This window comes from Aulonocara sp. 'chitande type north' Nkhata Bay, linkage group LG13, assembly GCF_057382095.1.
Source record: "Aulonocara sp. 'chitande type north' Nkhata Bay isolate Kocher_YH1m ecotype deep benthic linkage group LG13, A_spYH_male_GT1.1, whole genome shotgun sequence".
NCBI classification, from domain to species: Eukaryota; Metazoa; Chordata; class Actinopteri; order Cichliformes; family Cichlidae; genus Aulonocara; species Aulonocara sp. 'chitande type north' Nkhata Bay.
This window is the reverse complement of record NC_141356.1, coordinates 7,600,625-7,626,532: the sequence shown is the minus strand read 5'-3', so window position 1 is coordinate 7,626,532 and position 25,908 is coordinate 7,600,625. Positions and strand designations below refer to the sequence as shown.

The window sequence follows — 25,908 nt, the reverse complement described above, 5'->3', positions numbered from 1 at the left end:
GTATCTGCCAGGAAAAACACACGCACTGAGGAAGTTAACTTGATATACTATCCAAGTCATATGGCAAGTAAAGAGTTACCATTCAGCCCACAAAAAAAAGCCCAGAAGGAGGCTCTGTTCTTTGAAACACAAAGATATTTTTTAAATTTTATTTTAAGAGCGCAAGGCAGAAACACATGATGATGAAGTGTTCCTTGCACTTGGTTATGTCTTCGGGCTTGTCTACACTCTACCTTCTGTGTCTTAAATAGAAAGAGACTCTAATGATCAAGGTGGCGCCTCAGGCGGGAGGGTGAAACAGGAGTGTGGTAGTCAGTTGACTGGAGAGCCAAATTTATTTACCACAGTTCAAATGGTTAAAAGTCAACACAAATTGGTCCAGAACAGCAGATGTAAATGGCTCTTCTTTTATAAGATTCCTGTAACAGTCATATTTTATGGAAAATACACCAAACTTTAAGTATTGGTGGGCAGTTTATAATCTGCTTATATCCCTAATGTAATGTACTGACATGTACTGGGTCAAACTGCCCCTTACACTCTTTTTCTTACATCTCTTCTCTCCACCTGAGTGTTTCTCTCTCTAGCCATGTGCGCAGGCATTCCAGCCTCTGACCCCACACTGACAGCTGACTTCCTCATGCCCGCCCACCCTCTGTGTCCTTTCTGTTTATCTCAACCCTGTCTGGCTGGGTTGTGAAGAGCAGAGCTCGTTTTATCTCACGCGTATCTCCTCGTCCATCCCCTCACTGGCCCTTAGCTCCCTGGCGCTGGAACGCTCTGGAGTCTTGCCCTAAGCCTGCCTAGCGACTGGCAGCTCACAACTGGAGCAAGGGTGGGTGGGTGGGGGAGCCCCAAGGTTAGCTTCCATCGACTTAACAAGACAACCTCACTCCCTCCGTGAGTTTTCCAAAGCAGATACAGTACACGCTTGATGAAAACATCCATGGCATTAAAAGCTTCTGGGGGAAATGAATGCTGTGAGGTGATTGGCCAATGCTGTGTGGTCTGGGAGCAAAGGAAAATGTGTGAATTCCGACATAAAAGTAAACAGAAACAGATGTATCCCTGTCTGATGATTTGAATGGTCCAGCATCACCGCCTCTAACTGATTGGTTCTGTCTCGGCAGGAGAAGCCTTTAAAGGCCGGCTGAACTGTCTACCATGTCCACATACATAAACATACACACACCTGCTTTTTTTACTGGCCACATATGTGAAGTAGCTGCTATCCTACCTTTAGAGGAGGAGGAGCTGCCGGGGCGCTTGTTTAGAGCCCGTAGACCTTGCAAGGGAATATCGCCGCCCTCTAGGACACTCTTGTAAACATGACGGTCACATTCTGGAGCCACAGGCTCATCAGTAGATGATCCTCTGTCCTTCTCCACCTCGCTGTGTCCAGACTTGCTTGAGGAGCTAGACAGCAAATCACAGGAACGCAGACAGCTAATTAAACACAGTCAATTTCGTTCAGCAAGAGCTGTTGTTGAATGTTTTTATGATAGCCAAAGGCACACAAATTGGGTAATGGGCTGCCATATGGTTCTTATTTAGCATATCTTGAGGTAATTCCTGTCTTTGCAGACTTGTGGGAGACAAAATAACCAGAAACAGAAAAAAGCTAAACGAGAGAGGGAGAGAGAAAGGCTGAATTTGGAGGCTGATGTTGAGAGAAGACACTGGCTACAACAGATATCTTGGCATTCTAGAGAGGCCAGCAGCAGAGATTTCTATAAATATTCTCCGAACATTCCCACATGGTACATCAGCCCCTGCCATGCACCTGTAAGACTCTCAGGTTAACTCTCTTTCCCATGCTGTCATGTGTTACTCATGTTGCTTCTCTCTCTGTACAAACAATCCTCCCGTTTAAAGAGACGTAGTCGCCAATAACATCTTGGTAATATAAAAACCCATTCAAACCATAGTGTTTAACATCTGCAGTGCTGCCAAGCCAAAGTTTTACATACTTGCGAATACCTCAACAAGAAGCTCTTTCATAGCTGTCAGAGAAAAAAAAAAAAAAAGTGCGCTGCTGGCTATACAGAGCCATTAAAATCACGTTGGCTCTACTTTACTTGCAAGAATTCACATAAACGGTCTCCAGGAAATGTACAGTACAGGAGCCATGCCAGATTTAGAAGAAGAAGAAGAATCTCCAGGGAAGGTTCAAGGAAAATCAGACACCACTGTGACGCTTTAAAAGCAGCAACACTTCCTGCAGGTTAAAAACAGTAACACATTTATCTGGAATGATGAGGATTTCCATGAAATGCAAGTCACTGTGTACGTACTGCTCCATCATGACAAATTTCTCTTTTGTATGTTCATTAGATCAGTTTTAATGAATCTATTTCTGAGAGAATAAGACGCACTCCCATGTGCTGTGCTGCCTCAAAACATACACAAATTTGCTTAGCGTGAGCCTAATGATGCTATTTGGGCAACACACAGCTCTTGAAAAGTCTTCAACTTCAGACAGAGTCAAAAAAAAAAAAGAAAAAAAAAAAGAGGACTGCCATAAACATATGTGCCTTTGAAGGAAGTCAGTTTATGAGCTGAGGTTTCCCTTGAAAACCTTTGGGTGAGTGAAATTCCACTCGGCTTTCATCAACCACTTCTTCCTTTCAAATTAACAGCAAATCAGTGGATTAAAAAGCCGGGGTACGAATGTCTTTTGCAAATGCTTGGCCATGATGACATAATGATTGTAGCAGATGGAAACTTCTGGACTGTAAGCGCATGACAGTGACTATTACTCATACTTAAATTCCTAACATTTTATTACACAAACAGAAAAGACAGCATGCCAGTATCACCAGACAAAATTAAAATGATCAAAAGCTTTGTCCTAATGTGAGCTAACGTCAACTCTCATAATCCAGTTGCTCATCCTAGTTCAGTGCACACATTGGAAGGGACATAACGGTTTTCTGAGTTATGCAGCAGCTGGGCAAGTTCCCTCTATCCCAGTGACATCCAGGTTGCTGTCTTTAAATAAATCCCCACATAGCAGCCATGTCTCGACACCACAACCACCACCCCCGTAAAAAAGAAATACGGACAGAGGACACACTGTTCTGGTGGCTTTTTGCCTTATTAACAGGATCTCCTCAGGAAGCAGGAGTCTCCCGGTTGTAGGCGGGCGACCTCACCAGGGTGGAGAAATCTCTCATTGATATTTATACCCATAAGATGACTTAAATAATAATCTACACACTGGAAGGAGGACGCACAAACATTAAAATAAGGAGGAGAGGCATCGACTTACTACTGCTGCAGGTCGGAGGCTGTTTCCAAGGGGCTGAAAGAGGGGGCACTCTGCAACAAACCAAACAAAGAAGTCATTGATAGATCCACAGGAAGGTCTCCTCCAGCTAGAATAGAGGCAGCAGCATTAGCTGTGGCCAGATTCTCTCTTCTCCTCCTCTCTGTCGTTCACTCGCTGCTCTGCCGTTTCTGTCTCGAGCACCCGGGTTTCAGAGCTTCTCTGGTCTGGCTTGGCATGGAGGAGCAAGCGTGTGTTTTGGCCTGCATGCAAGTTGGAGAAACAAGCGGCAGTAAAGAGAGTGGAAGGGAGGGGGGCGGTGGGTGGGCGTGCATCGGTCAGGGGGCGCCCATGCGTGGAGGGGGCTGTCACAGGCTCAGCCAATGAACTGCTGTCTCCCGGTGAAGCCATCTCTTTTGTCTGATATTGGGTCGCTCTCATTATCACTGGACCAGACCGAGGGACAATTAACCAGCTGGTGGTGCAAGAAGGCCAAATTACGCACACACACACACACACACACACACACACACACACACACACACACACACACACACACACACACACACATATATACACGCTCAATATTCAAGCTCACACACTTGTCAAAGAAAAAAAAAATGCACTGAAACAACATATTATAAAAGAAACAGGTAATTATGTTATAAAGACAGAGAGCAAAAACAAAAGAAACACCACGTGAAGCACAAAGCGAGTGAAATGTTTAAATAAATGTAAGAGTAGCTGTTTTTAGTAGCTGCTGTTATCTCCAAAACATATGGGTGTGGGTGTATTGGGGGGGGATCATTCATGCAGCATGGTCGCACCAACATTTTGAATAGTTTACAGCAGACTAATTTTAGCACACTGTTTCTGTTGCTTTCCTCTTTTCGGACGTCACAGCAGGCAAAAATAACAGACGTGACACGGGCACTATGAATAAGAGCACAAGTGTTGTTTGCAAATACGATTGCACAATCCCTACCCCAGCCAGCCCGGCCTTGCTGTTAATGCCACATCCACTTCCCCGTGGCACGACCTAGCGTCCGCTTCCCACACCAACGACCAGACAAGGAACATTCTGAACAGCTCATTTGCCACAACATGCCTTTACACTTAGTTGCCAGGGCAGAAGGATCATTAATAACCTTTCAGAATAAGTGCCTGTCTTTATAAGAACGGCATATCGGGCTGGCAGGTCTATAGTCTGATCTATTTATAAAGCTAAATGTTCCATGTAGACTTGGGGAACACACAAGTGTCACTGAATTATCAGTGGCTCTTCTTTGCTCCACCACATCTTGTATCCCCCCCTTGTATCTGATAGGAAGAAGATGGTGTCCTCTGACACCCCAGGGTAATTGGGCTTACACACACGCGCACACACACAGCATCAGTGGAAAGTAAACAGGAAACAAGCACGGGGCTTATCTGGAGTAAATGAATGGAATCTTAATCTGGTTATTTACAAGATGCCTGATTAGTGTCAGTTTATGTAAACTTTTCTTTATATAAAAGGTGGAAACTGGTCATTTTCAAACTAATCCGACACTGAAATCACTTAACATCAATTATTTTGTGACAGCTGACTAATGCTTTTATCCAGCTTGTAAAATAAAAGTGGAAAAAAGAAGATTGTTTGACAGGAAGAGACATGCATAAAGGATGAAACTACATGTTGTGACAAGGGTCCAATGCTCTATATGGACATGGATATAAGCCTCTGTGAGTCAGTGGAACACCAATGACAGTATTTCTGCAGAATTTCATGTGCATGTTTCCTAACAGGTGTCCCCGTTTACTCAGAGCTCAGACTCCTGTAGGCAGCGTTCATTTTCAAAATAGCGATCGTGAGTGGGTCATGGTAACACGAATCCCATTCTTTCCAGCCCCTTGTTTTCTGTTGATATGCTCTCATGAAAACAAACAGCTTCCCCATTGTGAATGGCCTGTTATAGCCCTCCACGCCCCTCTTCTCTCCTCCTCTAAATGCTTAAAGGTAAAGGTTAAGTGTATAACATAGGTTAAATATGAAAGCACAATGAGCTGGCTGGCTTACGGAGTTGCCTCCTTTAGAATATGTCAGGTGATAGGGGGAGGCTCTATGTAACTCGGCGCTGAGACAGTGTGGCAGCAGCCCTCACGCCAGCATATGCTCGACAGATGGAGTCACCATGTCAGTTACAGGGGGCCAAAATGCTCTTCCTGACCAGAGATACGTGTGGAATTCCAGTTCCCGCAAGACATGTATATCGATGAGCCAGTGCTTGACCACGACTGCCACTGGATGCATTTTCCGGCTCTTGTTGAACCTTGAATTTGTGACTATTAATCAAGAGGGCCATCACTGCAATCATACACAGGTCACTCTTACTTAGTGACTAGAAGTGGCCACTAGTGGACAAGTAACGATTTGAAAGTAGAATTTACACAAAGCCTTGTTGTATAAAAAGGGACTTCAAATTGTTTTAAACCATCCATCCATCCATCCATCCATCCATCCATCCATTCGCTTCCGCTTATCCTTTTCAGGGTCGCGGGGGGCGCTGGAGCCTATCCCAGCTGTCATAGGGCGAGAGGCAGGGTACACCCTGGACAGATCGCCAGTCTGTCGCAGGGCCATTCCTTGTTTTAAACCAAGGAATCAAAAACCTTTTATTATATTTAGGAACATTTTTCCTAATAATATAAAATGACTTAAAAGTTCTTCTTAGAGGTTCTTCTTGTCAGCACTCTAGGAGTAGTAAAAAGAGAGAGAACTAACTGAAGACAATTGAGATTTTTAGAGACTTCCTTCCATATCTCTAATCCAGTAATACCAAGTGACTGCTGATATGTCAATCAAACTCCAATGAGCCAGTGTGTCTGGCTGGCCCTTTAAGGTCAAATGCTGTGCATACCAGGTGCAGCTTTAGAAGTGACTTTGACATTAAACAGGAGCCAGTCATCAAGCCGAGCTCATCTGGCAAACATCCAGGCTGCCATGAGATAGAGACGGCCGCCTCCACCGCTAAACCTCCTCCACATATACACAAACCCGGAACAGGAGAGCCTGCCTCCACGTCTGGCTGATGCTAGGACATGATCTCATGCCGTAGCCAGTGGTGCCACCTCATATGATCCAGGGTGTGTCTCTGACTGACAGAGAGTGAGGAGAATCAACATCTGTTTGTGTGAAGCCAGCGCTACACTTGTCTGGTGCCAACTAATGCCCGAGGCATGGATTTGTCATGACACTGTATACTGCTTCATCACTGCCTGCACGCCTTTGGTAAAGATAGCAGACAAACAGCAATTATTATCTGAAGTGGCTGGGATTATCTTGGAACCTGATGCTCGTTTGGACTGCAGCCTCTCCAAGTGAAGAGTGACTTCTGTCTGAATCAGCCAGTCCAGGCCTCTGGCTTATGACATGTATGCTAGTTGGCAGGATGCACATCAAAGGATTTCTCTTGGGTTCTGAGATTAAGACATTGAAGAACAGGGTGCTTCCACAAAACATCAAAAGATCCCAATCAATAATCAGAACTTTTAAACACTATTAATCGAAATTGCACATGGATAAAGGCCACTGTTTTCTGCTGTCTGAATAGAATATGCTCACTCTGCCTCACAGGTGCAAATAAAAAGCTGAGATGCTCGTTTTTTGTTAAAAGAGGAACAAAAATAGATTGTTTCTATTTTAGATGCACCTGAGGAAAAAGTCCTGTGTATGATATGATAATCAAGGATGACAGTAGCTATATAAAGTCCTTTGGAAAGTTTGATCCTGATTGGTAATTATACATGTTGATTATTTTTAGAAATTTAAAAGCGAATATAAAAAGTCTAAGAGGAGTGAACAGAGACGGACTAAAGCTTATCAGTCATCGGTATTATTAATCCACATTGATGTGACACATGACAGTAATTTTAGTATAAGAGGAAAGAAAAAGTCCTCTCACACATTACCATATAACTGTTTTAATATAGGACGATCAGGGAAAAAAATAAAAGAGGGATGAGAAACTGACGTAGTCCTTACAGACATACAGTTTGTTTAGACAATATTTGAACATGGATGTTATCACATGCAATAGAAATATAATACAACATGCTGTCAAGTCTGAAGACAGCAGTCACTTACCGCTTTGTCAAACTCCATCTCTGAAAAGAATTTATACCAAGGCTCATTCTCTAAATCTACATCTTCTGGACTTACATCCTGAGTCTAGGGGCATGGTAACAAGAGGAGGAGAAAGACAAAGAGAAGACAGTTCAGACAGCACAGAATATACACACCGAGGAAATGAGCCCATAACATTGACTTGACTGAGCCAGTTTCTAACCAACAGGACAATTTTCAAGCAACGCTGTAGGTGCTCTCAAATAAATTAAAGATATGATTTGTATTGTTTTGAAGTTGATATTTGAATAGTTCAGGAAAGATCTTAGAAGGCTACTAATTTACTTTCTTGGTAAGCAGAAAATGAGAAGATTGTTATAAAGCAATAGCTAGCAGACAGGTCACTTAGCTTAGCACAAAGGCGGGAAACAGACAGTAAGAGACCCCAGGAAACTGCTGTTTAAAAAGTAAAGAAGTCATTTCTGACACTTTAAATTCAGTGAACACAAGTGTAACAAGTTATTTCGTTTCATAAGTTGTTAGCAGGGTTGCTGTTTCTCTCATTTTCATCCTTTGTGCTATGCTAACCTGCTAGCTTTAGCTAGATATTTTGACAAATGGAGTGGTATACATCTTGTCATTTAAAGGCTTGGCAAAAAACAATTCAACAGGTTGCCCAAAATGTCAAATTATGCCTTCAACAATACAATACTCACATACACAAACTGTATGTACAACTACAAGCAGCTGGCGATGTTTTCCCTGTCTGCACTGTAAAGCTATGGTCCAGTTTAGAGAGAAAACACTGAGAAATACAAAGAGGATATTTTACAGGAAAATGACTTTAACTCTGAGTATTATTTACTCATTTATTTAACCACTGAAGCATATTGTTAGCCTCTGCTGAATGTCTAAATGCAACTTTGCATCTTTTCAAATACAATAGACTATGTGCACTTAGCATACGCTACTTCCGGTGTGGAAACTCCTGTGGGGAGCTTTGTTTCCGGTGTCCTATTCGTGCCTTGTTTATGGTTCAAAACAAGTTTAGCAAATGAATGAATCAAGCGGCGATTTACATTTCTATAGATGTCTTGGGCATTTACCCAATATATCTGTAAATGATGTTCATCGACTTGTCGATGTTTTTTCCCCCACGCCTCAGAGCAAAAGAGAAAAGGGATTCAAATTTTATATTTCTCAGTATCTGTAAACAGCGGTCCCTCGTTTATCACGGGTGTTATGTTCTAAAAATAACCAGCGATAGGTGAAATCAAGTAGCCAATTTTATTTTTTGACGGTGCAAAACATTTCGTCGACATCGTTGACATACAGTACTGCACTTCGGAGTCACACTGCTAGCGATCGATGCAGCGATTCTGTACTGTACAGGAGAGACGTCACGGAGGAGTTCGTCTGCAGCGATCAGGACGCAGGACACAATGTGACGTAAAAAAAACAAAAGCATGCAAACTTGCACTAAAAATCAGCAAAACAGCGAGGTGAAAGGTGAACCGCGTTATAGCGAGAGACCACTGTAATTTTTAAGGTAAGTCACAACATACCCTTCGTAAATACTAATGTATAGAAACCCTTACCAGCAATCATTAATTTTTTGTGTGGCTTTTTTTCACGGTTTGTTGACATGCTGTGTAGGTGTGTACTTGACTAGCTGATATCGACATAACGGGGGAAACATCTGGTTTGACTATTCTTCACCTGTAGTTTGAATGCTGAATCCTGTTTAAATCATAAGACCAGTCACTATACAGAGATGTGCTTCTGAATGTGGACGATGTGTCTTCTGATTTTGTAATGCAGTTCTGCTTGTGTTGAGTGATGTAAACAACTGATCGATCTAAACTCTTTAAACGTCAAAGTTGATCATTAGATTTTTTATGACACAACAGTGGTGAGTGTTCCCACCTTCTGCTCTTTGTAACTCAACGCGATCTTTCCGTTTTCGAGTTTTGGACATGATTGTGGAGTATATCTTCGCAGTAGCGATTGACCGCAAAGTAAAGCTACCGGAAATGTACAACCCCACATCCGGTCTCAAACCAGGAAGTTAGCATTTTCTCGTGCACAGGGTCTACTACTTTAGAAGGGAGAAAGGAAAAACACTTTCAGCGACCAAAGATAACACACTATCTATAAAATACAAATGGATATAAAACTGTCCTTTAAGCCTTTTACCGGCACAAAGCTGTTATTTAATAAGAACTACATATCAATTTTATTCTAATCTAATTAACAAGCAGATACATAATGTCCAACAATACATGCATACTCATTCTTGATCCGCAGAAATGTAGTCATATATGGAGAACAACACAACTTTGTGTAACATGAATGGACTGAAAGGAAAATGACCACCTCCATTAACAAGCGCATTCTTCTATTATAACAATTTGAGCTTGTAATTAAAAACAACAGAGCTCATTATTTTACCCCTGTCCCGGGATGAATTGGAGCACACTCCTAATGAATGCACTGGTTGGCACTGCATTCATTAGGAGAATCAGGCTAGATCTTGCCTAAAAACATCTACTAGTTTGATGTAAATGGGCTTCAGACAGCAATTACATAACCAACTAAGTACTTCATTACAATACCGAATATTCCCATGTCCTCAATATTATGTAAGAGGGAAATATAAAAACAGCCACCTGAATCTTATGAGACACAAAAGATAACTCTCAAGGACACTGAGTAATGCTGCATCATTTCCTCATCACAAAGTGTCCAGGTGAGAAATGAACATAAGACAGAGAGCATTGCATTTCCTCTCTAGTAAACACACAGGATCAATGTTTAGTGTCTGTGCAGGGACTCTCGGGATGCTCTCACGAGCCGATTCAGCCCAATAACCTTAAACTGAACACAGGAAGACAATGGCTATCCTTGTAAGTGATACTACTCCGCTTGCTTCCAAACAGGATCGTCTGTCACCGCAACAGGACACCCTTAAGGAATGTAGTGGCTACACATACGTCGCCTGCCGAGCCGTTAGTGAAGCTGCCACTCAGGAGCTTAGACACAGTGGAGGTGGTGGGGGTGCGGGGGTCGCATGATGGGTGGAGTGTGGAATAGCTCACACGACATGAAAACACAAAGGCAGAGAGAGGAAGGGAAAGAGAGAGGGCGGGGGAGAAACAGGCAGGAGGCTAGCATACCGTTCTCTCCAGCTTCAGCACCGATGATTTCCCCGGCTCGTACTCAAAGATGCTCTTGGGCTCGGCGCGGTACTTCCTGGTGTCTACCTTTTTATCTGGGGGCTCCCACTCATTCCTGTGAAGAGAGGCGTGAATTGGGGAAGGGTGGGGTGTGAGATCGAAGACAGCCAATCCTTATCAAGTAGTCTCCATAGCAACCAGCACAGGCTAAGATATCTTTTTTTTTTACGATTCATATATGACGTCCGCCCTCATTATGCCTGCCTCCCTGTCCTCCTCCTCTGCGTCTAATGATGATAGGACAGAAAATTCAATTCACAGTTGAGCCAAATGAGTAATTTGATTAGATAAACTAGATTGGACCTGGTAACAAAAAACAGAGCGCAGCATTTCCTGGGAGAATTTCTTAACAGACAGTCAAGTATAAAATGACTATTCAGAAAAACAGAAAAAAAAAATAGGGCAAACAAAAAGCATGCCCTCTTTGATGAGCATCAAGAACAACGCGGGACGTTTCAGCAGCACTGATAACGACGCGTTTAGGAGCGCAGGGCTTCATCCACAAACACCAAGGAACAAGGAAGGTCAGTCCTCAACATGTCATCTGCAGCTTTTGTGGGCAACACTTTATCCTCTATCACCTGTCTGCCTTCATCACTCCATCACTCACGTCTCTGAGCGCAGAGGCAGGCCTTTGTCTGTGCTGACATGCGGTGTGGAAGGTTGACACTAATCATACTTCAAGCAAAAAACTAGAGGACACAGTGGTGGAAGCCAATGGGAACAAAGCATGCTTAGATTTTCAAAGTCAGGGAATAAATAGATTTTTTTGCTCCACTACAGTAAGCCCTGCTTATCTACACTTACTAACTCTGTAGGTAAACACAGGCAGTATTTCAGTATTTGAAGTATTCCGAACTGTGAACAGCTTCTTCTTCTAACAAACACAAACAGAACTGTGCTGTGTGTTAAGTATCAAAGCAAACATCTTCTCTTTGGACTGGGGCAGATGGAAGATGCTGACCTTTTGGCAGAGGGTTTGAGGGAAGACGACCGCATTGGCACTGGCATCGAGCAGCCTCTTGAATCAACCTCATTCTCACTTTTTGAGCGTGGGACTGCTCTCACTGGAAATAGGAACATAAATACCTCAATACTTGCACTGTGTAAATAGTGCCTCCAAATTTAGAACATTATTTTGGTTGAACTCCTACAGCTACTTATCCCAGACTCACCATCTTCCAAGTAACCAAAGGGGGTAGGACCATCATCTGAAAGAGGAAAGTACAGCAATAAAAAGTGATTTATTATTAATTTTATCTCTTGCTGTCTTTCTTACTTAAAAAGCAATGAATATAGCACAGTATTAAATAATTCAGAAGACACTGAAGACACTCTTTTCCTGCTTTTTCCCTTGCCTCACACCTTCCATTAGACCAAACACAGGCAAAGAGTGTCAAATCAAAGCACTTCAAGGGAAGCATTACTGAGCTAAAAGGGGATCCAAGCATCGATGAGCACTGAGGGTCTGACTGAGTAATGCACTGTAGAGCCACAGAGCCAGAACTGTCACAGTCAGAGAGCTCTGGTAAGAGTCACAGCTACACATCTACGTTGATCACTGAGCATCTCCTTTCATTTGACCTAAAACCTTGCTGTGGTGGCTAGATGTGCAAATCCAAAACCAAAACTATGAGCCAGACTCTACTTTAACCATCTAGTGCTTCAACCTAAACACTGGTTAGTAGAGTATTATTATGAGATCTTGCATAGATTCAACTCTGGGTAGCGGACTAAAAACCTTAATGTAGGAGACTACAGCAGCACCTAGTGGTGGAAATAATGCAAAAGATGCCTTATTGCAGAAAAGTCAGAATAAGCATCTACAAAATATTAAAAAAAAAGATTACAGCCTGAAATTTGTAGTAATAGATGGTTAACAGAAAAAAAAGAACATGACAATATTATTACATTTTTCTGATATAAAAGGAAAAATACACTTGAAGGCGTCGTGCATCATCCATGCATCAACTGGAAATAGTATATTATTCAGGGGATGATCATAACACTTCAGTAGATGAGATAACCTTTTCTTTAATCAATGATTGTTTCAATAATTGTAATAAAACTCAGAATTTAGTTATTTTTATTTCACTCCTGAAGTAGGATTTTTTGATAATTATGCATAAAAAGTATCACTCATTATATAATTTTGTTATTTACACCTGTCGTTTTCCTACTGTGTTATGCCACAGCATACAGTATTGTCCAAAAGTGTTGTGCCACCCCTCATTTCTTCATATTGTTCTTTAAGTAGCTTTGAGGAATAGTTCTCCGTGTATTCTTTTTCACTTCAGTCCAGTTCTGTCATGAACCGGCTGTGTGGAGGCAGATGAGGACCCAAACGCAAAACTCACAGAGGCAGGAACTGAACTCAAAATCACTGCTTTATTGCAGGTTTCACACTAAACTGGGAATACTAACAGAAGACCGTGGGAACACAGAAAAACACACAGGTTCGGGGAGAAGACATTGACGACACGACACTGACCTGATGGAGACATGCACATAAATACACAGAGGGTTAACGAGGGAAGTGGGAGCACACGGGGAACACAGCTGACACAGATAATCATAACGAGACAGGGCAGGAGCGAACACAACATGACGCATACTGACGAGAGACTGTCAAAGTAAAACAGGAAGTACACAGAGGTTCAGACAGGAGGAGAGAGAGCACGGGGAGAACACAGACATAACAGGCTGGGGAAAACATGGAATAAAACACAAGGAGAGACGAGGGCTCACAGATACACAGGGGCACACAGGAGGTAACCAAATAAGGAACATCTTAACTAAATAACCTAGGAACCAAGGCATAAATGTAGTGCCTCTTCACCTCACTGTACAATACCTTGTGCAATACTTTTTGTAAATAGTCAACAGTGCAATAGACTCAATACTTGAAATGTGCAATTCACTTGTATTTATTTTTTTTTATTCCTATTTATTCTATTTATCCCCTTTGTATATTTTATTTATATTTGTTTCTGTATTTATATATATGTGTGTGTGTGTGTGTGTGTGTGTGTGTGTGTGTGTGTGTGTGTGTATATATATATATATATATATATATATATATATATATAACAATTCTGTAACTGTAACTTCGGTCGTTGCTGTGCTTTTTTTGGAAATCGAATTTCCCAGAGGAACCCACCCGAGGGATTAATAAAGTTCTATCTTATCTTATCTTAAATAGGGAACAAAATACAAAAACACATAAAAACTAAGAATACTGGGCCAACATGGCCCAGGACCATGACAAGTTCTTGTACCTGACCATTTTCAGAGAAATGTTTTTTTAAGCCACACTAACCTATGAATCATTTAAGCACCAGGCGCCTAACAAGGGCTGAACCTGTGTTGTTTTTACAAATGACAAACGACTCAGCAAAGAATCAATTTTTAAACTGCAATTTTAGTCACTTTGTTACCAGCAGCGTGTCTCGGCATTGCAGCATGTCCTTAAAAAAATGTGAGGAAATTGGAAAAATTGAGGACAAAAGAAAAAAAAAAAAGCCCAAAAAGCTACATACAGCAAACGAACAGCATCTGAAAGTCATGTACTTAAGAAATTGGAAAAAATCCAGCAAAGATCTGACACAGGACCTAAGAGGTGCATCCGGCCCTTAACTTGATCCATCTACCTTTCATTGAAGCCTCATCAGAAATGGTCTTTGTGGAAGAGCGAGTATCAAGAAGCCATTCTTAAGGAAGAAAAGGATAAGATATGTCAAATTACACAAAACCTGGACTGGAAATCAGTGGCTACAGGTCTTACAGAGTAATGAATACAAATGTGAAATTCGTGGTTCATTAGTATGTACAGGAGAGGTCAGGAGAGAGGGACAACAGTGAGTCTTTACAGACATCTGTAAAACATAACGGAGGCTCTGTCATGGTTTGGTGTTGCATTTCAGTTGGGATACTGAAGATGAAAATCGATGAAATTATATACACAGAAAAGCATCATCAGATTTTGGTTTACAATGCAATATGTCTGTGAAGGTTCTCAGTCATCCAGGTCATCGTAGTCAAAGGAGCTTGCAAAGAAAAGCGTCTGGACTTCTTTAAGTTGCTTGAAGATGTTTCACCTCCCATCCGAGAAGCTTCTTCAGTTTTAAGGTCAAATGGCGGAGAGTCCCAGATTTAAACCCAGTGGGAGTTTCCCCCCACAGAGGGACAAAAGGACCCCCTGATGATCCTCTAATCACCTGAGCCAAGGTGTGAAACTGGGTGTGGGTCCCAATCAGCCAGGGTTTCAGGGGAGCTCATTGTGAAACCTGGCCCCACCTTATCATGCGATTTCCTGAGGTCAGATGGCCCAGGATGTGAGTGGGCGTTAAGTCGTCTGGAGAGGGATCTCAAAACTGGATTATAGATGGCAGACAGTTGGTGTCGTAAACCCCCGCCTCTGTTCAAAGATGGTCGCTCACAGTGGACATAGATGGCTTCTTTCACTCCTCTTTCAAACCATCTGTCCTCTCTGTCCAAAATGTGAACATTGGCTTCGAAGAGCCACCTCCACAGGCCAAGACTCAGCAGTCCATCTGCATCTTAAGGATAAAGGACGCTCTTTTGAGGATACCAATGTTCTGCCATTTGACCTTAGAACTGAAAAAGCTTCTCGGATGAGAGGTGAAACGTCTTCAAGCAACTTAAAGAAGACCAGACACTTTTCTTTGCAAGCTCCTTTTACAATGCAATAACATCTAGAATGCATCTGATTGGCAACAGCTTTGTTTTTCAGCATGACAGTGATCACAAACACACTGCCAATGCAGTAAAAGCACACCTGGGCAGAAAAAAACACACAATCAGGAACACATTCAATCGTGGATTGGCCTCCCCAATGCCTGGACCTCAACATTACTGAATCCATGTGGGATCATCTTGACTGAGAACAGAACAAAAGGCAGCCAGAATCCAAAGAAGAGCTGTGACTGAGCTTCAAGAAGGCCGGAGAACTATTATTAAAGAGTACTTACAGAAATTACTAGAAAACTTCGCAAAAAGAGTTCAGGCTGTGTTGAAAAATAAAGGTGGTCAAACCAAATAGTGACTTTCAAGTTTGTTAGAACTGTACAAACTCTATTTTTTCCTTATATATTCTACACTTCCACGAAACAAGGGGTGGCACCAGACTTTTGCACAGTATTAGATGCAAACAGATTCGTTCTGTGATCAGGAGTTCTGCACGAACCTTGCGGTGTATTTAAAGATTACTGTAATAGTGACTGTTAAGAAACACATGTCAGAAAAGATTACATTAAAGCCTTTCTGCATCTTCGAGCTCGGTCGTTTCGAGGCGAGTAGGTACTAGCGCAAAGATTAAACACAGCTGAAGTATTTAAGAGGGTCCAAGATGGCTGCAGATTAGTAAAGCCAACGAGAGTGGAGTTACTGCCATCAGATACCTTTCGATTTCACCTGAATCTCATAGCTCTCAGGGAATATGTAGGTGGGACGGTAAGGGTTTTCCTCAATAGGCTCTATGCACAATGATGGAGAGACAGAGGACAGCATGACATAACACAGAGACACATATATAAAGACACACAGGGACAGAAACAGACCAGGCAAAACTGATCAAACAGAGAAACAACACAGAGTAGAAAAAAAGAAACGACTTACCAGGTATTTTGTGAATCTGTTTGAACATTGTCTTATACCAGTCTTTGGACTTTTCAGTGTTCTGAAATTACAGTGTGGGAACAATTAATTCACAACCAGTCAATGAGAATTTCAGAAGAGCATCATCTGCATCCTTTTCGAGCAGGAAGACGTTCCCCTGTCTGAGTTTCTCAGAGCATTTTGTTTCATTTAATAAAGTGCAACAAATGAGAATGACAGCATCTCATTTAACGTTAATTCTGATGCAGTGCTATTGTGAAGCTGACACCTAAATGTGAGAGTGCTATTAGTAACACACACCTGCTATGAGTGTGATTAGAGGACTATATATTATATTTATTACAACGATTAATAAAAATAAAAATAATAATCACATCAAAAAGCATGACATGTGGTCATGCTTTTTGTGTAAATACCTCTTTTACTGTAGCATTAATCACTCATGTGTTATCTAAACAAAGCACCCATTAATAAACATTTACAGAGAGTCGATTAGTCTTCATTCGACAGCTGGTTTAATCGCTCACCCGTACAGGCACAATGGGCTTGTTGAGAGGACTCAGCACAGGGGAGTGCAGTGATAGCCGCTGCCTCTTCCCGTCCATTTCAGGGACTGGACTGACAGTTTCACTTCTGGATTCGGGGCTTTTGTCCCTTTCTGGGGTTGGGTCTGTGAAGCACAAGAAAAATAAGCTAAAAGAAAGCTAAGCTCACAACACATTTCCAGTGATATGGCAGCACAAGCAACCAAGAAGCATGAAGAGAGATTATATAAAATTTGTGCAAGAAATAACTTTTCAGAACATTTCAGATGCAGTACATTATTTACTTAAGTTACTTCCACCACCCATTTATTGTTTATGCTGGGAAACCACCATTACTTACTGGGATACTTCACTCAGTGAAGTGATTCAGATATTAATACCGCTCTACCAAGCAGAGTAAGCCTGTAGCTCAGTTTACTGAGCTGGCTACGTGTGTTTTCTACTGCTAATAAACTCAACTTTTAACTTAACAGGGAGACTCTTAATAATAGTGCCACCAGTGTATTTCCAGCAATCCAGATGAAAAATGTCTTTGGAATATGGGTCACCAGCTCATCCTAGTAAGCTACACAATGCATTTTGGGTATACTGCCTTTCATGCCCCTTTTACATAAAATACATGACAAATATCAGAAAGTATATTGTCTTTGTTTTCTACATGACTTCTCAGTGGTACGACAGGCTCAGTCACACACACTTGGATTTAAATGATAAGGATAAGGTCTGTCCAATGTCAAGTAAATAAATGAAAGAACAGAAGCCGGCCTACAAAACTCAAGTTCATGCTAATCAGTAATTTTTCCATGTAACCCACTGGTGACGGGAACAATAAAGTCTAAGATTAAAATCCCAGGTTTGATAAGAAGCAACACAAAAGAAAAACAGCATCAAACAAAAAGGAAATGAAATGTGTTCTGTATAACCTGAGCATCGTACTGCGTTCCCAAAAATGGTAACATGTTGGCGCCAGTATCTTGACTTATTACTTCATGACGCTTGTATCAAACTAACAAACAAAAGTTAGTCATGAAACCGGGAAAAGGGGGGTGGTGAGCACACAGATGGTTCAGTCGAGAAATGAAAAAGGTGTTGCGCTTTAATAAAAGCAGCACTTCTGCGAGCAGTCGAACGAATGAAAAAAAAAAGTGTTATATGTTGTAGACATCAACAAGACCTCAGTGCGTACCTTCAGAATGAGAAAGCTGCTTTTGCTGTTCTGTTGTGAAACAAACACGGACAGAGACATGGCAAGTAAAACGTGACTCAGCAGTGATGTGTGAAAGCAGTTGTTATACATGTAACGCGGACAGAGACAACAACACCGTTAAATGTTCCATGTGAGACTTTGAACACTGACACAGCAGAAAACATCTACTCGCTAAGTAAAGATGTAGCGGAGTGATAAGCAGAAAAGCAACACAACCAGTGCCTGAACTGTAAGCTGAGGTTATTCTGTGTTTTGGCAGCTGGTCCCTCTGCATGTGTGTTTTTGATCTGACATGCCGGTGCTCCAGTGCAACATTCAGTGGGTCTGAGTGACATATATATGACTTAATACCACCAAGCTTCCCTAAAAGGGCACACAAGCAATTTTAAGCTTCTTAATATCTGTCGCCCCCAACCTACAGACAGGTGTGCTCACCTCTGTTGTGTTGTAGCAGGACTATGGTGGGGTTAACTATGCTGGTGCAGGGATAAACAGAGCTGGGAGTCGATGTCACCGAGTTCTGAATGTCAGTGGAGAACGGAGCTTGATTTTCTTTTATGCTCTCAGATGAATTGTTCTGAAAGTGACAGAAGATACAAGTTTACAAGTCAAGAGAAAGAAAAACTGTCCTGTAATAAAAACAAGAAGAAAAAAAAGACATCTAACCAGCACCCTAAAATAACAAGATCAATCAGTGCTCATAAAATCAAACCAAGATCGTGTGTTAAAGGGGGTGGAAGTAAACGTACCTGGCACAGAGTGTTGTTTACAGGAGGTAAATCGGCTGTGTCATTGCTGCCACCCTCAGCCAGTCCTGCTTTAGAGCTGTCTCCATTAATCTGGCTTGTCCAGCCACCTAAAAAGGGTCCAAAACTCTCTTAGTTTGGCAGCCAGCGCGGCAAGAACAAAAACACTGGGGACGATGCTAAAAAGTAAATTCTCTGACCGAGCTTATGACAGCAAATCATAACAGATAATTGCAGATAAAATAAATCTCCATTTCATTCTGCAGGGTGTGAATGCTTTCCTTAGTGGTTTTCATGCATGGGGCTGTTAATATCCCCAGAAAAAAAAGAAGAAGGATTCTCCCACAATCTCTGAACTTTGTCACAAGAACAAAGTGCCTATTCAGTTAGCTGTTAAGGCCATTTGTTCCACTGGCCTTTATATTCAGACTCTACAACAATTAAAGCATCTCCCCAAAAGCCTTGGCTAGCCTCCAGACCGGTTCCATTCCGCTCTGCACAACAAACGAGCCCACAGTTAAGGCTGCCTGCTCCAAAGTGCAGCGTGGGCAGGCCACAACAAAAGACCTCTTTGACACTTGTATGAAAATATGAGCAGTCGCCCTTCATCACGGCTCTGAGCGTGCCCAGCTGAGCATACACTTTAAAACGTGAGTAGTTATATAATCCTGCAAAAACACTTGAAATGCTGACAAACATGACGAAACGCCCATTAAATTACGGCCAAACTGACATCCTCTGTCCACATTTTACACGGATGTGCTCCTGGTCCCCCACCACCACACACACGTGGCCATGTTATTCTTGCTAACCTCTTAATATTCTCTTCATCATGTGGAGAGCTGTTACGAAACAACTGTGGCAGCTGTCCTGACTTACTTGGTGTTGAGATGACGTTTGGCTCATCGCTGATGCAGTCCTCATCATCGATGTGGACGAGAGTGGCCCTTAGGGTCACCACGCCTTTCCCTTTGCAAACTCTGCTCGGGTCCAAATCTGAAAACATTCAAAATCTCACTTTAGCTGCTATTTATTTATTTGTTTTGGTGGTTGTTAAGGAACGTCTTGCTGCTGAGAATCCAACTTACTGCTACTTCATGCTCCAAATCGCCAAAATAGAACTGTTACATCAAAACCAGGCCATCAAATTAATATCCTGCTGTCCTGTAAAACTAATTACCATGAGCACCCCGCCAGAGGTGAAAGTAGAGCGCCTGAAGCTTGCTCTATGCAGAATTTCTTTATTCCCTCGTTAAATTAACACCCAATTCTCAACAAGTGACTTTGAAGACCACATTCTATGTCTTCTGTGTGAGTATGAGGTTTCCACAACTGTAGTAGCTGAAACATTGATGAGCCACATGGATGCATCACCTGGGGTGGGAATCAGGTCAGGAGAGCCTTTCATGCTTTTCACAGGTGTAATCCTGACAGCACAGACTGTTCGAGGACCTGAAGGGACTTTAACACAACAAACACACAGGAAGGAACAAAAAGAGTTTTTTTGTGTGTGATTATGAAAAAAATTTAAGGCAAAACATCCCACTTTTAAGATTTGAAGCAATTATCCAGCAGTTATCTATCAGCTGTTCATTAAAGCAATTCACTATCTGATTTAACAAGGGTGCTCGTGATCGATTTAATGCCATGCAAGTGATGAATTCACATCATTGTGGTACAGAGGAGATGAGGTTAAATTAACTATTTGATAGGCTTAGACTGAGAGCTGACTTACTGGGAGTTGCGCTTGGTCTTACGCCGCCCTCTGCTGGAGAGCCCTGGAAAGTAAACACATGGAAGACTATTAAATAGGAGGATTCCCCAAGATAGATTCCTATGATGTATTATTAACTATTAACCTGCAGCTACACAAAGATCCAGACAGAATTCAGAAAAAAAATTTATGAACAACAACTAAATAACTTTTTGTTGGAGGCACAAAACAAAATTTTCAATTCATTTCAGGTCCTAGCAGAAAGAGATGAAAGGGTTTGGATCTATGGGCACCTATAAAGAAATCCACTCGTGTTCATTTTAATCTACAGTCACCTGTGCTTCCCTCCAATGTTTATGACTTAGTCTGACAAATGTAGCACCGCAGCAGTGGAAACATCTGCATCATTCTCAATAAACTTCACATCAGATGGACTGAGGAGCATGGATTTGATAACCGGGCCAGGTCTCTGCTTGTTAGAATGGATGACTGTATGCACTGAAGGAATATAACATACACAGAAAATGTCTTTTACGGGTAAGATTTGCTTTAGCACTGGCATTAATAGTGAAGGCACTGCAAAGACAGCTTTAATGAGGAACCACATACAGCTATTGAAACTGTGGTTGTGCCTCTGTGGTTGGGTTACAGACTGAAATGAGATACAACACAGGAAGGCAGCGAACTTTATCTGTTTAAATCATCTGAAGGCTCTTTCACATTAAGTTATATTAGTAATTCAAAGTGTTGTTTAATTCAGAAAAACTTTCAAACTCAAGCCATTGTTTGCTTAGAACATAATACAGCACAGTCTATATAACATATAATGATTTTTTTCCATCCAGAGAGACATTACAACTTATGTTACAGATACTAAAAGTTGCAGTGAAACATCGGTAGCATGGATCAGATGCCACAAAGATCTGTTCAATGCATTCTTGCTGTACAATTCTACTGTTACTCAGCAAAGATAATTAAGATAAGATTATTGAGAATCAAATTCAGTGCTTTCAGTACTTTTCACTTTGATATAAATTCAAAAATTGCACATGTGCTTCCCTTTAATGACAACAAGACAGGAGAAAAGTAACCCGTATTGCTCTAAGCTCCAGCAGTGGCGCATGCAGAAGTCAGAGCACGGCCACCATAAAAGTATCTGTGAAACTTCCTACTGCTCATCTGGCCGTTGTGCTCAGGCAGCATGGCTGATTTAGGAGACATCCCCATTTCAAATGCCAAGAAAAAGACTGATTAAGACTGCAAACACACTCACCAAGACACTCAAACAGTTACTTGTTCATATACACAAACAGACACAAAGAGTGTTTTCTTTTCATTTTCATTTGTAAACTAAGAGGAAAACAGTGAGCAAAAGCCAGAGCAGCAAAAGCCGTCTAGAATTTACTCTGCAATGAAAATTTTAAGCTGCTTTTAAAGTTGTTCCTTTTCTTCTGAGTTTGCGTGGGACACCGTGTGCTCTCTGTTTACACATGGCGGTAAATAAGCCGACCTGCAGAACAGGCTGATGTTCCAGCTGGAAGCCTCCACAAATAGGCCTAAAATGGATGAGGGAAAATGGGAGCAATTCCAAACAAGTCCCAAGGAGACACAAAGCAAAAAACCTTTTTAAACGTTTTCCAGTATTGGAGCCGAGCCGTCCCTGAGCATCAGAAACCGTGTGTTTATTTCCCGTCCCTCTTTAATAAAATCAGCTTGCTTCTTGACCCCCTGCATCCCGGAGAGGCAAAGCATCCATGATCTCATTTCCAAAACCATTAACAGGCATTCCTTTGAGGAGTGCTTACTCTGATCTCAGTTCTGCTTCCGCTGTATCCTCACATGAACCCCGAGATGGAGAAATTTACAGTAGAAAGAGCATTTTGAGTGTGTTTGAAATTCTGGCATATAACAGATAGAGCGAGTATGACAGCTGACAGCGTTTAGTTTGCTGTATAAACACACAGAGCAGAGATCATCCCTGGCCTTTTTAGGAAGAGGTGCTTCTGAGCACAGCAGGGCAGAGAGCACCATTCATCCAGACTGTAAAAAAAAGGGCAGAGCATTGCTAGGACAGCACAGGCCGGGCCAAGGCAAACAGAAAAATAAGAAGACGCTACATCAGCCATCTGATTAAAACATTATCTAAATTCACTGTCATTCCTTATAATCCAGGAAGCTCCTGTGCACTCGGGTCCTGTTATGAGTCTATTTGGCTTAGTGGATATGAAGTTAAGTCACTATTTGCTGAATTTGTTCAAAGTTCAGCAGACCAGTTAGTGGGCCTTGAGTTAGTGGCTCAAAGGTTCCAAAGACAGCCTGACTTTCCTGTTTTTAAAGCTAGCGGATGTGCTATTAAGTGTTATTTGTGCTGATTTCTCAGAAACCCCCCCAAAACAAAACAAGTCTGACATGTAGAAACTAAGTCTTATAACATTTACCAAAAAAAGAGTTAAATTCAAATTCACAGTTTAACAATTAACAGGGTAGGTGTCATTATATTCACATCACAGTCAGTGAAACACCCTCTCAGCTCTGACCTCTGCCATTATCTAAAAGCAGCAAAGCCCAGATGATCCATCCAATATGCATCTCTCAGTTCCATTACAACACAACGCTCTCTCTCACACACAGATACATAAACCTCCTACTGAACGAAAGCTCCCTGGTGTGACCAACACTGCCAAAACAAACAACTCATAAAAGCCAACGACCACCCCAAGGCGTCACTGCATGTCTGGAGAGAGAGATACATTACCTTCCTGATGATGTGTACAAACAGCCCTTATTCCACGACGTACATCAGGATCCTCTGAAGCCCCGTGAGCCGCACGGCCGAGCTTTGAGGGTCTCATATGGGGGCGGAACAGTCCCAGGGTTGACCTTGACCTTTCGCTATGCAGGGGGGGTCTGTTTGCTTGCGACAACAGGCGTGTTCAGATGCACCTGTCACCACATGCCACCTGGGAATGTTGCACCCACTCAACAACTGTGGAAATCCTCCTGCCTCTTAAAATGCTCACGCAGGACAGCAGATGAGAGACAGAGAGGCAGACCAAAGATGATAGCTGCAATTTGCTACTGGATGATTCAGCCACCCATAAGGTCTTCAATGCCACAGATGCTTTCGGGTTTCCCGGAATCTGCCTGCAGTCCCAGCGCTATTCACAACTCACGTCTGAGCGGGCCATCGTGTGACGAGGATTCTATTGGCTTTTTTCTTTTTAATTTACCTGCATTCGTAAACAGTTGCTGGCAGGCAGAAATGGAACTCTAAGCCCACTGGCTGGCTACACTGAAAGCCCCCATCATCAAGGCCCATTGCACCCAGAAGCTTAACCAGCACAGTAGCTGATGGGTTCCCAGAATCCCTGATTCAAAAGAAAGGCTCCCTCCCGGCGCGAGGGCAGTATTCAAACACTTGTTGCTGATTCATTTAAAAGTTTTACATATAAAACAGAAAAAATATGGCAACTTTCTCTGTTTTCACGTTGAGTACTTTCTGAAATCCTGAATCTTATCTTCCCCACAATCTTGAATAATTTTAAGATTGATGGAAAGCTTTCTTCCCCAGCATTAATCTAGCTTCTTAAACATGAAATTTATCTTACTCTATGATGGAAAACTACATTGTTTACTGTATTAATATCAATAAAAACAGGGAAAAGGGTATCTGGCAAAGGCGTTTGACACTGAGGTACTGAAAAAAAAAAGTTACCAAGGAGTTTAGCTACAATCTTTCACAAAACAGTCAAGATTGAACCACTCTTCGTCCTCCTAAATGATGCGGGTGGCTCTTTGTGTCCACAGGACATCTGATTTTATTGTTTAAAGTTTTGCCTCCCTGGATCAGGGAGAACTTCCTTCAGTTATATAATGGTACCAACAAATATTTACATTTTTTTTCTCATGGAACATCGCCGTGTTAGGAAGAGAAATTTCAACAACTTATATAATCTTTGACAACCCTTTTTCCCCTGATGATTTTACAAGCTCAATACAGAAAAGAGCCCGCGAATTTATCTGTATAAATAAGTCATAGACCCTGTTCTTTATGTCCTGGTTGTTCCATCCATCCGTCCGTCCGTCCAGGATTTTTTCGATACATACTAGAAATTTTTTAAGGAAATTTTGCAATATCCATGCAATTCTTCACTTGCTTGAGAAACATTTCCGATATTTACACGGAGTGGGAGGTGGGGTGTTTAAAGATGTGGTGGGTTTTAAAGATGTTAGCAGTTGTATTTACTTTACAAACCAGCCTGAAAGCCTCTCTTGTTTTATTCTCATCCTTGAATAGGTTTGCTCCCTAAAGTGTAATAAACAAAACACAACAAAGCACCTAATTTTTAACATTATTGTCCTTCTGTTTGGATGTTCTGTGCCTGTACAGGTTTTCCAGTCCAAAGACAAGCACGTCATTCTAAACGTGAGCATGAATGGTTTTCTGTCTCTCTGCGTTAACCCTGTGAATGGCCGTCGACCTGTCCGTTGGTACCCTGGCTCTCACCTAATGCTGGATACCACAGGCTCCAGTCACATTGTGACCCTGGCTCAATAAACTGGAAAATGGATGCATGGATGGATAGTTTTCATATAGACACATACTGTAATTTGTTATTCTTTATCCCCTGTGTAATTACACAATGTCTTGTACAGATTTTCTTCGTCTGAGCCTTATCTTAAACTGGACCTCGAGCTTTGCTTGTAGTTTTGGCACTTTCCTTTTGGAAAATTTTTATTGAAGTTGTCTGACAAAACTGTGCGTCAAGCTCACTGTTTTTTTGTTATTTCTATTTTATTAGATTATTATTTGGCATTATTTTAAAACTCTGTGCATCAATCACTTGTTTGTGAATGGAGTTTACTAACCAAAATGACTAACTTATCACTTCTAACCTTAGTGTAAAACCCTACATGCTCTTATGTAAATAGATTTTTCCCTGAATCGATTTATGACTTCAATATTTAAGCTCTTGGAGCATTTTTACAGGCACCACAGATTACTCCATCTGTATGATCTTATGGATTATCTAAATTTCCTGTCTGTCCATTTTCAAATCTAAACAAAGCAGGGTGATACAAAGTTGAACTGTAATGCATTCCCTCCATGGGGGGTAGGGGTCTCTGTGAAACAGTCAGAGGCTGCCTTAAAAGTGAGCCATGTCAACACAAAAGAGCTCTCTTCACACGCTCAGCTGTACTATAGACGGAGAGAAAGAGCTGTTATGTAACGCAGTTTGACTTCTGCTTTGTCAACAAATGGCAGAGAGGGGAGAAGCTATCCAGTGCTGTGTGCAGATCCCACCAAACAGCTCCAAACATGGCTCGAAATGGCTGCTCCGGAGCAGCAGCTTATCCTCCTAATTGAGAAGAGACCCCCCACCTACCCTTCTACCCTCCCCACTCTCTTCCATAAACAGCTTCCACACTGGACACCAGCCTTGGATTCT

At 41.8% G+C, this 25,908-nt stretch overlaps 1 protein-coding gene across 9 annotated transcripts in view; it reads right to left on the bottom strand.

The window, feature by feature from the left end:
• The window catches only part of sorbs1 (sorbin and SH3 domain containing 1), a 42,434-nt gene that overhangs the window by 11,802 nt on the left and 4,724 nt on the right, over positions 1–25,908 (bottom strand). The window contains exons 1-16 of one of the 9 annotated variants that reach the window (XM_086258459.1): positions 23,214–23,330; positions 20,480–20,522; positions 20,119–20,205; positions 19,624–19,740; positions 18,748–18,854; positions 18,434–18,575; positions 16,774–16,916; positions 16,247–16,307; positions 16,030–16,104; positions 14,260–14,319; positions 11,785–11,820; positions 11,574–11,676; positions 10,550–10,664; positions 7,395–7,478; positions 3,272–3,321; positions 1,238–1,416 (exon numbers count right to left, since the gene is read on the bottom strand). In XM_086258459.1, the coding sequence (XP_086114585.1) occupies positions 1,238–1,416; positions 3,272–3,321; positions 7,395–7,478; positions 10,550–10,664; positions 11,574–11,676; positions 11,785–11,820; positions 14,260–14,319; positions 16,030–16,104; positions 16,247–16,307; positions 16,774–16,916; positions 18,434–18,575; positions 18,748–18,854; positions 19,624–19,740; positions 20,119–20,152 (1,306 nt within the window). In that variant the 5' untranslated portion in view covers positions 20,153–20,205; positions 20,480–20,522; positions 23,214–23,330. Of the gene's footprint in view, positions 1–1,237; positions 1,417–3,271; positions 3,322–7,394; positions 7,479–10,549; positions 10,665–11,573; positions 11,677–11,784; positions 11,821–14,259; positions 14,320–16,029; positions 16,105–16,246; positions 16,308–16,773; positions 16,917–18,433; positions 18,576–18,747; positions 18,855–19,623; positions 19,741–20,118; positions 20,206–20,479; positions 20,523–22,995; positions 23,082–23,213; positions 23,331–25,908 lie in introns of those variants that run through there. The other 8 variants (XM_086258455.1, XM_086258456.1, XM_086258460.1 and 5 more) reach the window with 8 other exon arrangements.